The following is a 13,221-nucleotide window of genomic DNA, read 5'->3' on the forward strand; positions in this document are numbered from 1 at the left end:
CCATGCACACCCACCTGAAAGAAATTGGCAGTTTTATTAGTACAGACTTCTTCATAGAAACAGAAAGAAAAAGTTATAATTTAACTTTCAATGCAATTCCCCCTCCTTCATTTTTACTTTTTCCAGAGCTCAGGAGCAAACCCAGGGACTTCTGCTTGTTAGGATAAGCACAATACGACTGGGCTAAGTCAGCAATCTTTTCCCCTTGTTTTTAGAAGTATATATTCATTTTCTGTTTTACAAGGTTTTGATTTTGGATTGGAAGGCTAGTATGCTATCCATAGAGCCTGCAAAAACACTGATGTGCATTATGTCCAATATATGCCAGGCAATTTGTTTAGAAATCTAAAACAAACATTCTGTTAGAGTAGGATAGTTGATGGCCACAACTCCCAGCCTGGAATAAGGAAACTAGAACAAAAACCCATGTAGCCACACTCACAACTTTACATTGTATTCTGAAACTTCCTGGGCTGACTCTCACAAGCTCTAGTGCCTTTAAAACCAGGGATGTAATACGGGGTTTCTGGAGGGGAAACCGGGAAAGGGGATAACATTTGAAATGTAAATAAAGAAAATATCCCCCCCTCTAAAAAAAAAAAAATCAGTAACTCACATGTACGCAAACCAACACTGTCTGATAGTCTAAAAAAAATATGCTGGATGGGGTGGTGCCCATGGAAAGCAAGACAGGAGAGATTGTATATATTTGAGGCCAATCTGTGTTACACAGTAAGCTCCATAGCTTGGACTACATAGTGAGAGACTGCTTAGAAGAAAAGGGTAAAAAGAAATGAAAACGAGCAGACTGTATGTTGCATAGTATCTTTCAATATAACAGCAATAAAGATTTCAAATTAGCCTTGGACAAGGCAATAGTATAGTTTAGTATCCTACCTCAGGTACCACTGTAGGAAGATGTGTTACTAATATATTTTTGGTTTTGTTTGTTTGTTTGTTTGTAAGCAAAACCAATGTGCTTTCCCTTCAATTTGCGTACAAGCAAAAGGAAGCTGACCATTCCCCTCATAGAACAGTGCACAAAGCTGAAGAAAAAATATTCTGAACTCTTCACTTCTTTGAAAACACTGATAATAAAAATGAAAAATTAAAAGGACAATGATCCTATTCCATTCTCCCATATCTCTAGTTGCCTTGGATCGAGACTTCCCAAGAGGAGTATAAGGCTGTCTAACATACTGGAGGGCGAGTGTAAAGGCAGGTATACACTATTCCCACCACAGAGGCTTCTTTTTAGCGTAGATGTATGGAGACAGAGCCTTTTATGTTTTCTGTGTGGGTATACATGTTAAGGTTTATAGGGGAAACATGTCAGTGAGATCGCTTTTGCTATTTCTGCCCTTAGGCACAGGTTTTCTAGTTTTTTTCAGAGTAGAAAATGTCCCCTGATAAATTGATTTCATCCTGTCTTCATACAGATACCCATTGAGCCTGTCAGATCTCTTGAGCAATTACTGTGTGTTCTTTTTTAACTAAAGTGTATCCCTGTGGCTATTCTATCTATTTGATATCAATATTCTTATGAATCTCCTCTTGCTAAAAATGCAACCAGGACAGCTTGTTTAAAAACCACCACAGTAAGACCTCTCAGACCCCATGGGATGTGACTGTGGACAGCTGAGAGGAAATATGAGTGTCTAGTTCCCAACCATTTCCAGGATGAAAGGCATGTACCAATCACCCAGTGTCTGAGAGAGCACTGAGACAATGACAAATTTGATACTTTCTCTATTCTAACTTCCTGATCAGTGACAATAGCAGAGGCTTCCGAATTTGCTTCTTCAAAATACACAGCACATGTAATTTATGCACTATCATTCATAGGAGTCAATTTTGAATCTTTACCTCTATCAGAAATCTGTCATGTTAAAATTGAAGATAATTTTGGTGTTATTAAGATGTCTAGTCAAAACTCTGAGTTTCTTATCTGCACACTGAGGAACATTTAACTGTCTTAGGGTGAGGAAGGGGGTATTGGAAAAGAATGGTTTCAGCGAGTATGGTTTGGAAAAGAATCAACTCCTGACAGTGACTATTACCCTAGTTAAACTACATAATCTCTACTAACTAACCATGCAAGTATGATAAACCACACGCCTACATATTGGAGAAAAATAATTAATCAGGTGGAGGAGTAGTTTAGATATATAAATCCTTTTTTTATAAGAACACAGTGCTCTTCTATAGAAATCTCTGAGATTTTAAATCCTAGCAATTTAGTAATTAAAATAGTCTAAGACGAATTGTATGGTATATAAATTGTTTCTTAAGAACTTGTTTACATGAGATCAAACTGAAGGACATGTTGAACAAAATAAAAATTACTCACCAAGATTGTTGATTTACTTTTGTATTGTGAAAAGGCCCAGGCAACAATTTTGATTTAAAAGAAAAACACTTTTATGGGTTCCTATGATTTGAACAACTGAAAGCTCCTATAAATATGGTGATTTCAAGATAAATGCTTTGTGTGAAGCAACAGTTTTAATAGGTCAGAAAGATGCCACAAAGCTAGGAAGCCCAAACTGGGGTGACTCATTTTTCAACTAGCAGATTCGGGAGAATGCAACTAATGTTCTCTTTGGTGCTCATTAAGCAATAGCTTTTTCATCACGCTTGGACCATGGCTGCCAACAAACAGATATATTGAAGAATCAAAACAGGAGAGTGGAAATTGATACTCTGTGGAAAATAACCAATTCTGATCAGCATAGGGAAGTCACCGGCTTTGCAAACTAAGTCTTCTTGACCAAAAAGATGGCTGTTATGCTGTGAATGGGGAAAGCATCCCCCGCTCTTGTGGATGAACACTTGGTCTCCAGCCAGTGACCTTTAGAAGGTAGAGCCTTACAGGAAGAAGTAATGGGAGGTGGGGTGAGGTTTTATAGCTTTGCCCCACAGTTCTTGGTCTTTTTCTGCCTGCTTCCCAACCACTGACACAATGTGAGGTGCCAACCTCATTCTTCTGCAACTTTGCCTTCCTCACCACAATGGTCTATATACCCCATGGAATTGTAAGCAAAAATAAATGTGTTCTCCCTTACATTGCTTTGCTGGTCTGTGTTATCACAGCTATTGTTGTAGTTTTCAATGAGATTTTTATCAGTTACATAGAGAATTGGTATTCCCTGAAGTAAGTCTGCTCTAAAATTACCTTAGAAACTACTTAGGATGGAAAAGGAGAAAGCATCTAGGGAAGAATGGCAATGCATCCCTAACTGACTGTACCAGTCTTCAGAAATACAGCCAAGTAGGCAAAAACTGGAGACTTACAAATCTAGCTTCAAGGGACTCCGCAGGACAGTTTTAAAATAATTAGAATATCTAAGAAAAAAATGCTTTCAAGGTCTATAAGCTGCTATATAATATTGTTTAAATCAAGAGTGTACTTTTACTATGTAGAGCTGTAAATAAACTAGAGTTTTAGTAAATTAAATGCAAGACTTATACATAAGAGGATATGGAATTAAAAGGACCTATATCTGAGTGTGCTGAGAGAACATTAAGACCAGTTCAACAGATTTCTATTTCATGCTAAAGAGAAAGTTATATTTATTCTGAGCCATTCCATTGCAAATAATTTTTACTAATGATATTATACAATCTTTTGTTTTTAACATTGCTCAGAATGATTACATGTCAAGATTAATGTTGGCCCCTCAGATATATTATCATGATTCTCCAGTTGAGGGATTATATATCCCGGAGTCTACTGCGTCTCAGCCCCATCATCTTTGCTCTCTCATCCATTTCTCTATTTGTTCATTCTATCAGCAAGCATGTGGATGGGGGGGGAAGAGATAGATGCAAATTAATCAATTTTGCTTCATAGTAAAAGGTTTGGTGGAAGAGATTATAACTAATGGCTGAAATGAACTCTGAGACTGACTGCAGATTTCATTTATCCTCATTATCTGGCCCCTTGTTAGAAATGTGGCTTCACTTAAAATTATTATTCTCTAATGCAGTGGCCCTCAACCTAAGAGCATTAAAAAGTGCCCTCTCCTACTCTATTATAATACATAGTCCATGTTATGAACTCTCTACAGCTGCCTAGTCAAAGCTTAATAAACCCTCATCTATCTGTAAGGCAAGTACTACTCCTATATTACGTTAGCAGCATTACAAAAGGACCCTGCTTTTAGTGGTGAGCCTAATCAGTGAACAGACAATCTGAATAGGTTAAAACACGATGAAGAAATAGAAAGTCATCTTGCCAAGAGTATAATTGTCTAGAAAATGCGTGCTAGCTAAGCTGAATGGGTTCCATGAAACCATTGACCATTAGGGTCTACAATTATGTCCAAAGTCCTGACTTTTGAAACTAAATCTGCACCTGATAATATTTGGGCCAAGAATATCAATCAGTTTCCCTGGGTGTTATCTTATCTCAGCCTCTTGACAGGGCCAGTTCCATTAATTCCCATTTTGGAGCCTCGTGCTTTTTTTTTTTTTTTTAAACAATATGGCTATGCCCCCCCCACTCCTTTCCAGTGAGTTCATCTTGAATAACATACAGAAATATATAGCAGGAGGTCAGCGAATTAAAAGTTGTTTGGCATGCCTTTTTGGATGAAATCATTTGGCAAAATATGCTTTGTAATTATCAACACAGCCAGTTACTGGCCATTCACAAAAGACTGACCTGCCAGGCTTAATATACCAGTACCACTGAAGTAAATGAAAGGACTCAGTTCTTAATGAGAGAAGCAGGGATGGATGTTTGGCACACTTCCAACTCTTTCAAGGCTTGCACTGCTGATGACATACATATGCATCCAGAAAGAAACCTAAGACTGTGTCACCAGAAATCAAAGCAGCACAGGACAGTCCACAGATATGACGCAGTGTCTGCATCTCCCATATTTCTAGGTGGGAAAACTCGATGCTTTTTTTTCTTTTCTAAAAATACTACAAACTCACAGGGTTATATATTGTCCTCTTAAACTCCTCCCATCACAGTAGATTCTACTCCACTCCAGCTCAGCCTTTCACAATAGTGACTTGCCCTAGTGAAAGCAAATTCAACAGAAGAGATGACAATATCTCAAACCTGGGCCTGTCAAGTTTGTAATCTAGATTAATTAATTCTGTTATAAGATTTTGTGATCTGTACAGATACTACTCAGTGCTTACCCCCAAACTCAGTACTCCTAAAAACATTTCTTTTAGACTACATATTCTCTAATTCCTCCATTTACATTCTCGGTCACATGGTTGGCTGCACTTCTTTGCCCACCAGTTTGAGTGGAAATTCTGGAGTTCTGCAGGTATCTATCTGGTTAACATTACCCCTTTAGAAACTGGCTAATTCACAGATTTCTAAAGTCTTTCTGAAATTTGGATCTCTCTTTGTCTCTGTCTCTCTGTCTCTGTCTGTCTGTCTCTCTCCCTCCCTCCCTCCATTAGTAACTTTTAAGTTGTAAATTTTAACAACTAATTGTGACCATGAATATAAGAAGAGATGCACATATGGAACTTCTCTTTAGAAGAATATAAAGAAGGAAAAGGTAGTGTGACTGTCCTGTAATCCCTAGTATGACTAACACATAACTTAGTAACTTAGTAATTTAGGGATAAAAAGATTTTTCTCCTGAACTGCTAATCAGGTGTGCATCTTAGAGCACTCTGAAGACCTCTGGATAAGTTTTATAGAAGAATATAAATCAAAAGAGATAATTGATTACATATTCATCACTTGGGCATTAGTAATATTTTAATGTAGCTGCCTTCATCATCTACCTCAGCTAATGGATTACTTTTTCTTGTTATGTAACAATAACTGCAAGTGTTCCCTTAAATAAAATACAAATATGCTGCTCTGGTCTCAAATCTCTGTAAATTAGTTACTTTAGCTTAGCAATAAATTAGTTCAGTCTCTTAGGACCAGATCTTAGCTTTTGTAGTAGTTTTAATTCATGCAGGAAACTTAGACCTCTTATCTATAAGGAATATGAGCTTGTCAATTCAGTCACAAAAGTTCACTAACAAAAATCAGATATAACATTTATTTTTACCTAATAGCTTGACACTAAAGTACCTGAACTGTCTAACAATAACCCCTATGAACTTGTGAAGAATCAGTTAAGATGTGAAATAAAGCAATATTAATGAAGTAGTTCATTAAAAAGCTATGAAGCCAAATATATTAATGTGTCATTTGCAATGATAGAAAAATTTCTTACTCAAAGGTTTACACAGTGAACAAATGACAGCTCAGAGTGTAATTATGGGAAAAAACACTTCTATGTTATGACTAATTATAATAAACATCCAGAAAAACTGAACACACTGGCTTCCCATGCAAAGTTCAAGCAACATAGGTGACATTTAATAAAAAGCCTGCTTTTCATCAAAAGTTATGAAAATACATTCCTCCCATTTTTAAAAAAGAAATGACAAAGGAGATGAATTTAAATAGGAAGAAAGTGAAGTTATTTATATTTTTGAAAGCCTAGAGCTATGACTTAGTTTACTCTTCAAATGCTGAATGGAGAGGGCATCTCTGGTTAAACACGTTTCTGTAGGAAATGTTTGCCTGATAAGAAGCTAAGAAAAACCTTATCCAAGTTCTAAGTGTACATTGAGTAAGTTTAGTTTACGAAAGAGATTTGTTTCTAAACAGTTAATAAGGGGCTTGAATTTATGAAAATAGATTAACCTTGAAATTATGAGGAAGACAATAAAGTATACCGTGTCCTTGTGTAAGGCAAAGTAGCATTTATAAAATACTATGTCCCTACCGCAATTGTTGCATTTACATTTAGATATAAACTACTGACTTAAGGGAGGAAATGACACTGTAATGAAAGAGAGGCTTTGATAGCTCTATCTCATTGTTACCAAAGAGGATTCTTTGTGAAAATGAAATGGATAATGCAACATTTTAAAAAATGGACTCTTTCACAGTTTTTGGCCAGCATTTACATTGACAATGACCATTTCAAAAGTTAGGAAACTCTTTTTATGATTTCTAAATGGCTGATTCATTCTTTGCATATAAAATAAAACACAAGCCATTTTTAAAAACATGACTCTGACATAGAACCACACTCTGTCAAGAGACTTTAGTTCAACCCTTTCAACTTCCAAGTAAAGAAACTGAGGTCCAGGAGGTCACAGAACCCAAGTCCCCTTTTCCTCAGAATGCAGCACTTTGAAAAAAAATTAAATGCTGGGGACACATGCAAACTGCATATGAAAGAACTGTAACTGAACCTCCATGGAGGGAGAAAAGAAGGCAGTCTAGATTCTAAGAGGAAAAAAATAACAGAAAAACTTCCTCCACCAAACAATACAGACAGGAAGGCAGGAAACCTGAGAACAGACTCGGTTGTTCATTCACTAAGGGTCCAAATGGATAATGCAAATATTTATGGGGTAAATCCACTTCTTCAAAGTTGCTTTACTGCTTGCTTCCCTATTAAGCTTCTTGTTCCCTCAGAGGCCTTGATGGCACCTAAGAAACCCTCTGTGGATGGCCAGTGAGTGCAAAGCATGCTTTCCCCAGTGGTCCCAAACACCCCACAGGGCTTCAGGACCAGGACTGAATTTCCATAACCACAGTGGCATCTCCTCCTATCTCAAGGTCCTTCTAAATAACAATGAGGAGCAATTTCCTCATCTAGGTAAACAGCTTTATTTGTTGTTGTTTATCTCATGTTCATAAAGGCAGGAATTTTAAGGCAGAAGTAAAACAGGACATAATGTACATCAGAGTTGCAGAAAAATAATCAAGGGGGAAACAGACTGTATACATACAACTAGAAGTCATTTTGCTTGGTGACTTTGTGAGTCATGCTAGCCATCTGTGTATGAATGGGGACTCTGTTTTCGGTTGTACATTAAGAGGATCTAAAAAAAATGGGAACCTTTATGGGGGAAAGGAGAGTGAAAAGAATATTAGCATCTAAAATATGGGGGGGGGGATAATGACAGTAGCCAGTTTGTTCATGTCATCTGTTTATTCTCACAAAGGATATTATAAAAGCGCCCTATTATTAACTGCAACCAGATACATCAGAAATGGAACTGTGATCACTGGAGAGGTGTGCATTAGAGGTTCTTTTGAAAATGAAATACAGCTCACTGAGTAGCAGGAGTCCTCAAGGCTCACATACAATGACAGATGCTTTGTTACATTAGGGATACAGAAAGACTAGAGACACCAGGTCTACCTTTAATAGTTCAAGAGCTGATTTTTGAACCATGCAAGTATCATGCTGGCCAGCTCCATTAAGCATGGGATGATTCTATGTAAGTGTGATATACTAAAAGTGATCCCCCCAAAAAAAAGCTGTCTTCAAAGTCAGATAAAGAAGAAAAAGCCTTCTAGTTCATACAACTGTCATTAACTTATCTAAATATGATTGAAGCTTTTACTTTAGGATACATTAGAAAACATCTGTTCTTCATGCCTTGAAATGATCTTCCCTCTAAAAGCTCAAAGATGCTTGATTATAATTTAGAAAATATTTTGACTCCTGTCAGCGATGTGGTACATTAGATCCCAACAAAATCATTGGTAATATGCATGCCATACAAGCGATTCAAACACAAAGCTTATTCCTTTATAATATCCTGAAAATAAGCAGCTGAGGTGACTATACCTAGAATCAACCCATCAAACTCTGACTGTCATTTGTCTTCCATCCTTTCATAATGTTTTAAAAGAAACACGACTCCCAAACAGTGGAACTATACTACTTGCAGGCTGTGTGTCATTTAGGAAGGTTCCAACATGCTACATGAGGTTTGCTTTTTTCTAAAGTGCCATGTCTGTCAATCATCCTGTCATTTAGAATTAGCATAACGCTGTCAGTGGAAGAACACAGAACAGTGGTGATGATAAGTTTTTATGTTCAAACACAAAGGAGATTGTGTTAGAATTTTCCCTGGGGGAGTAATTTTCCTCATTGAACAACCATTTTAGCTTTGCAGGTGGATATGACAACACATCAGTTAATGAATATTTTCCCTAAATTACTCACTTTTCATACCTTTAAATGATCCCTCTAATTAGGGATTCTGCTGAAGTAACACATGTCATCCGTTATTCTAACTTCTGCTTATAATAAATGTACTATCTTATTTTTTTCTTTAAAATTCTTTAATTTTGTTATGGCATAAGCACATGCAGGACTCTGTATTTTGTGTTAAAACTAAATACAGACAATCGGGTATTTGACTCAGGGAAGAGAGGTCTAATTATCTGACTGTGAGATTTCTCAAAGAGAAGGTTATAGCTTTCGGAACAGTCAGACTTTTCACACTCTATCAAAACTATAGAATTAATATACAAAGACAAGCCATCTTTTACCTAGTAATCACATATAACTAAGCATGCAAATGTATTGATAAAGAATGTAAAGAAACAGTTTAGAACACCCAAATGCAATGTTATTATTATTTTTTGTGCTATAGATATAATGGTTTCCAACCCTTTTCAGCCTGCATCTGCTTCAATCTGCGCCTGTAGAGGCCAGAGATGGCACTAAGGACCTTTTTTCAGAAACGAAACGGTGAAGATTATGAGGGACTTTTGTTTATAAGCCCTTTTTATACTTTAAAGTTAAGTTTTCTTAAATAAGTTAATATTACTAAGAACTCTCTTTCCATGTGTGTGCGCATATGTGTATGTATGTACATTTGTAAAATTTAACACCCACTAATTCGAGAACTTCACCACTGCAAATGAAAATGCTGTACCCATGAAGCAGTCACTTCCCATTCAAGCTTTTCCCAAATTCTGACAACCATTCATCCATTAATCTTCCTAGCTCATGTAAGTGGCATCATACAGTATGTGACATTTCATGTCTGGCTTCTTTCATTTAGCATGATGTTTCCTAGGTTTATCCATGCTATAGCATGGGTTATGGCTGATATGGATATAGCTATTTATAAACAGTTGGGTTTTCAGTTTGTGATTACTGTGAAAAGTATGCTATGAGCATTCTTTTTCAGGTTTTTGTTTCAATATCTGCCTTGAATTAATTTGGGCAGATATCTAGGGGTAGAACTGTATCAGTTTATAAATAAAAATACTTCCATTTTGATACTCTGTTTAAATAGCAATGGTTTTCTTTAATTACCAAAGGCAACCTTTAGACTATCTAGACTATCCTTCCTAAAAGAACAGCAGTCCATTTTCAATTGCAACAGTATACCTAAAACTAACTCACATTCTTAGAGTTACAAATGCTACCGTTACTCTTGTGAATTTCCAATGTCTTCTTTGAAACAGTGATGAAATCACAGAAAGAGACAGTCTGTTCCTCCTAGCACAACTATTCTAGCAGTGTGTAATTCACTTTCAAATGCTGGTGTACTAAAAGTACAAAGCCATGTGTGTTGTTTTAAATCAACAAGAGAAGGTTATATAATAAGACAAATATTGAGGGCTGGAGAGATGGCTCAGTTGTTAAGAGCACTTCCAGACGTCCTGAGTTCAATTCCCAGCAAAACCATGGTGGCTCACAACCATCTGTAATGGGTGTACTCATATAAATAAATCTTTTTATAAATAAAATTTAAAAAAAAAATCTTAAAAGAAATTTAAGTTCCCAAACACCAAGTTGAAAGAATATAGACTCTTGTAGAAATTCAAGCTGACAGATAATGACCACAAAAGATAAATAATACTTGACAAAATACATAGTGCTCATATTTCAGCTGCTGTACTTTCCATCCACCCGGTAGAAAACAAGATACATTTTATGAACATCAAAGCCACACAGGGAGGTGAGCTTCTCCTATTGAGAACTGTTGATGTGAAGGAAAGGTGCTATTCCTAATTCTGTGTACCTAATTCTGTATACCTAAAACTAACTCACATTCTTATAGTTACAAATGCCACTGTTATTCTTATCTACCTACTTATTCTTACCTACCTACTTATCAGTTATTGTGGTCACAATTTCTTCTTTCAAATGAAACATACATACACTACTAAAGAAGCCCCTGTGAATAAGACATATTAATGTGTTTGCCCATACTCACATTGTATTTTCAACTTGGTGGCTGCAGTGAGTATAGACGTACTTCTGTAGCTTGTTCCTCCCCTCCATCTGAGGCCTTCCCCGCTTCTCACCCCCCATGCCACCACTACAGACACTGCATTTTCTAGTCTACAGAGCAAAAATTAAACTCTGGCTAGAGAGAAAAAAAGCAACAGTCCCAAACCAGTAAAAAATTGCCATACAGAGCATAGTAAATGTTCGAAAATCGGGATGTCAGTTGGAACCATTAAGTCAAAACAGAACAACAACAACAAAAAAAACCCAGCCATGGTGTGACGCACACCTGTGATCCTGCTGCTAGGAAGGCAGAGGGGAAGAGGATCTTGAGTTCGAGGGCAGTCTGGACAACATGGTGAGAGCCTATCTCAAGCAAACAAACCAAAAGGTTGACAGATAAGGGGAAAGGAGGAGGAAAGGAGGGAAAGGGGGGAACATTAAATAGGAATGTCAGACTTAACAAAAATGAAGTAGGAAATTTCAGTGCTATAAAAGGGTTGACACTTTTCAAATTTTCTAGTATAACTGTTATTATTTTATTTCTTCCTTTATAAAGACCCTAGGATGGTTTCATTTTCTGATAAAGACACAAAAAGCCAATCAGAAAACACAGAGGGGACATTTTCGTCATCTTCGGATACAAAAAGCTATAAAAGAGCTCTGGTGTCACTAAAATAATTCAGATCAGAGATCTTCTGAGACAGATCTCCAGAATATTATTCTGTACCCAGAAGTAGTGAAAGTCAACTATCTGTAGTCTCAAGAAATCATAAAGAAACCAAAAATAAAATTCAAGTCCAATCAACTGTGAAGACAATGATCTGGTTACAAGGCTGTCTCAGTAACAATAGGAATGATTCTCTGAAAACAGCAGTAGAAGGAGAAGCTCTTAGAAGGGTACAGTAATTCTGTTTACAAGTGGTGTGTGAGAGGATACTACTTATCAGTGGATTTCCCTTGTTTCAATCTTCTACCGCAAGTTTCTTCATACCTTATGTATAAATTTCTCTCTGAATCAAGGTAGAGACCCTAGCTTGCCACTCTGTACATGTAGAACACAACCTAGAACACAGCTGCTATTCAGGACTACAGGCGTCGGGACTTCCACTCAGCAATTCTAACCTCCAAAGTAAATCACCATGAGAACTTAGTAAAGTTCCCACACAGTAAAGTTGAATAAAGATATGATTAATGTAGGTTTCTCTAATAATAGCAATGCAAAGACATACCCTAGATAGAACAGTATTATTGCTGTAATTTCAAATGTTTATATTAATGTAGCCAGGAATAAACTCACAGTATTTCATTCTAGTTTACTAATACTCTACCACTGTCAGAAACTTTCCTCCAAGTGATAATTATGCTAACTTTTGCTGCTCCGTTCTGACATGTGTACTCTGACTGTCTAAATGTTCAGTAGCAGTTATATACAGCACAGTGCACTGGAATGGAATGAAAATACAGGGAGAAATAGATTCCAGGCACTCCTTCTCACTACTTATTAACAGCCTTTATTGGGTGCTTAGGTGAGCTAGGATAAAAGTGAATACCAAAGTCAGTTTGGAGATTCTAACACCACAGGGTATAGTTGCTATTAGCCAATCATATCTCATTGTTCCACAGGGAGCTTTATTTCTGTGTGAAAATGGATGGAAAGCTTCACTTTATGGACCAAGTTGTTAACATCTACTTAGGAGTCACCTTCATGTAACATGTCTATAATCTTACCTCCCAGTCCAAATAGTCACAAACATCTTCAAAGTTAGTGAGCAGAGACACCGAGCAGAAAAGCCTTGGCAGCTCATCCCTTGTCATTGGTGGAAAACGGCTGTCTTTAAGGGCACTGTTGAAGACAGCAGAGATTAAAGCCATTACTGGATATGAAGGTTCCTACGTACAAATATTGACAATCATTTGAATCAGGTAAATAACTAAGAAACAGCAGAACTTATCAAAGATGCACAAGTGATCATCAATTTTAGAAGTCAATATTCTTCATTTAATGGATTCGGTTTACTGGCCAATCCTGTGGCTACTTCAACTGTAACCAGTGAATGTTCAAGTCAATCTCCTAAAGAGCACTTTCTCTGTTTCTTCATTTTCCAATTGAGGAGAATAAACTAGAGTAGTGGAAACATGTTCAAGGCCTCCGAGTCAACGACTGGAGGAGAAGATATATATA

At 36.8% G+C, this 13,221-nt stretch overlaps 1 protein-coding gene across 1 annotated transcript in view; it reads right to left on the reverse strand.

Annotated features, from left to right (window-relative positions):
- The window catches only part of Ammecr1 (AMMECR nuclear protein 1), a 231,925-nt gene that overhangs the window by 3,964 nt on the left and 214,740 nt on the right, over window positions 1-13,221 (reverse strand). Inside the window, exon 4 of the mRNA XM_031368843.1 lies at window positions 12,768-12,882. Within this exon, the coding sequence (XP_031224703.1) occupies window positions 12,768-12,882 (115 nt within the window). The remainder of the gene's footprint in view (window positions 1-12,767; window positions 12,883-13,221) is intronic.

Source organism: Mastomys coucha, chromosome X (genome assembly GCF_008632895.1).
Source record: "Mastomys coucha isolate ucsf_1 chromosome X, UCSF_Mcou_1, whole genome shotgun sequence".
In the NCBI taxonomy this organism is placed as follows: domain Eukaryota; kingdom Metazoa; phylum Chordata; class Mammalia; order Rodentia; family Muridae; genus Mastomys; species Mastomys coucha.